Source organism: Teleopsis dalmanni, unplaced genomic scaffold, assembly GCF_002237135.1.
Source record: "Teleopsis dalmanni isolate 2A unplaced genomic scaffold, ASM223713v2 unscaffolded_contig_2245, whole genome shotgun sequence".
Taxonomy (NCBI): Eukaryota; Metazoa; Arthropoda; class Insecta; order Diptera; family Diopsidae; genus Teleopsis; species Teleopsis dalmanni.
Window position 1 is genome coordinate 4,495 of NW_024033627.1, and position 1,735 is coordinate 6,229.

Sequence of the window (1,735 nt, forward strand, 5' to 3'; positions counted from 1 at the left end):
GCATAGAGTGTGTGCCGTTTCGTTGAACTATTAAATATAAGTCTTCAATTCTTAAAATTCCAATTGAAGATGCATTCAATTGGGTAAATTAATTGGTACATTTCGAGTATACCTAGCGGTAGTACGTAAAGAACGTGAGCTTACAATATGTATAACAAAATACTCTTTATTAATATAAAATATTGTTTCTCTAGGTTTTTTTTTTATGCAAAATCCTAAACTGCTATCTATAATTATATTTTTGGGTAGTTTTCATATATACGACTATATTTTTCAATAAGTTAATTTTAATAATATTGGAAACCTCTTTATTAAGTTTTTTCATAAAAAAAATACTAATAAAATATTATAATAAAAATAAAAAAATTTAATAAAAATAAAAAAATTCATTAATTAAATAATAATAATGAAATATAATAATAATAAAAAAATTTAATAAATGAAACAAATTATATTGAAAATATCATAACTTTCAATCTACAGATATTAGGTGCATCTTAACAATGGATGATCGTAACAAATTTCTATTCCATAAGATTTATACTCAGTAACTCAACTCAACTTATATGTATATATCTTTTAACAATAAAAACAATAATAGCGGAAACAGTTATCGCTAAAAAGAAAAATATGTTATTATTAGTGCACTTTTAGCACCTCCTAAACCACTTCAACAATATCTTTAAACAATTCTAAAAGAAGGATAAAAATGTAGTTCCTATATATTTTTTAATGGGAGGTAATTTCGAAATTTTTGGTAACAGATTTAATCCAATGTACGAGAACTATACACGAACATATTAAATTTGATATCATATATAAAAAAACATATATATTACTCAAAACGTTTACCGGATTTACAAACTGAATTTAAATACCAATTGGTATACCTTGATCAAGTAGTCATCGATAATATGAAAATAATTCTTACCTGAAAATAAAAAGAGAATAATTTCATTTATTTTAGAAAAGCTTTGAAATACGTTTCAAAAATTATTAGTAGTAGTTTTTATACTTTAATAATAAATTTCAAAAAAAAAATTCTTGGTCACCTAAATTACAAGTGAAAGTCACCATGCCTTTGAGCGAAGAAGCCAAGGAGCGTCTAATACTTGTTTTAGCTGCTTTACGTACTACAATCCATTTTGGGTATATGCCGCTTATCTTCTATTTGGGTCATCGTGCTGGTTCATCTCCTGGTTATCCACCCTTCTCGTTTTGGAACGTCTTGCCTAATCCCTTCGATTATTATTGACTTGATTGAAGTTGGAGTTTGAAGAACTGGTTGATGCGATGTTAGGTGTCCATGGTCTGCTGTCTGAACTCAGTGTGGAAAAAACGGTACCAAGTATGAAAAACCAATGAAGGAATTTTGTGATTAAAAATTCTTAGTGAAAATTAACATTTAATAAACTATTAAAGATTTTGCGCTACTACTAAAAAAATCTTAATTTTAAAATTTTAAAAAATGCAATTTTAAAAAAATACGACTATAGATTTAATAAGATTGAAATATCAACTATATTTTTTAAGGAAAATCTGTTGTAATTTACAAAACTTCAGTTGTATGCTTTGAAGTTAAAACCACAGATTCTACATATTCTACGGATTAATTAATTACTAAATATTTATGCCATAAAATGATTAGGAATTAATACCAATTTGTTAGTTTAATATAATTGAATTTTTTATTTAAATAGTTATTAAAAGATGTGTTTAAATAGTTCTCCATGCC

The 1,735-nt window shown here is 25.3% G+C and overlaps 1 protein-coding gene across 1 annotated transcript; it reads left to right on the forward strand.

Annotated features, from left to right (window-relative positions):
- The first annotated feature begins 978 nt into the window (after window positions 1-978).
- LOC119664591 (mitochondrial import receptor subunit TOM7 homolog) lies at window positions 979-1,426 on the forward strand. Its single transcript, XM_038074049.1, has one exon. The coding sequence runs from the start codon at window positions 1,076-1,078 to the stop codon at window positions 1,253-1,255; it is 180 nt and encodes a 59-aa protein (XP_037929977.1). The 5' UTR covers window positions 979-1,075; the 3' UTR covers window positions 1,256-1,426.
- The last annotated feature ends 309 nt before the right edge of the window (window positions 1,427-1,735 follow it).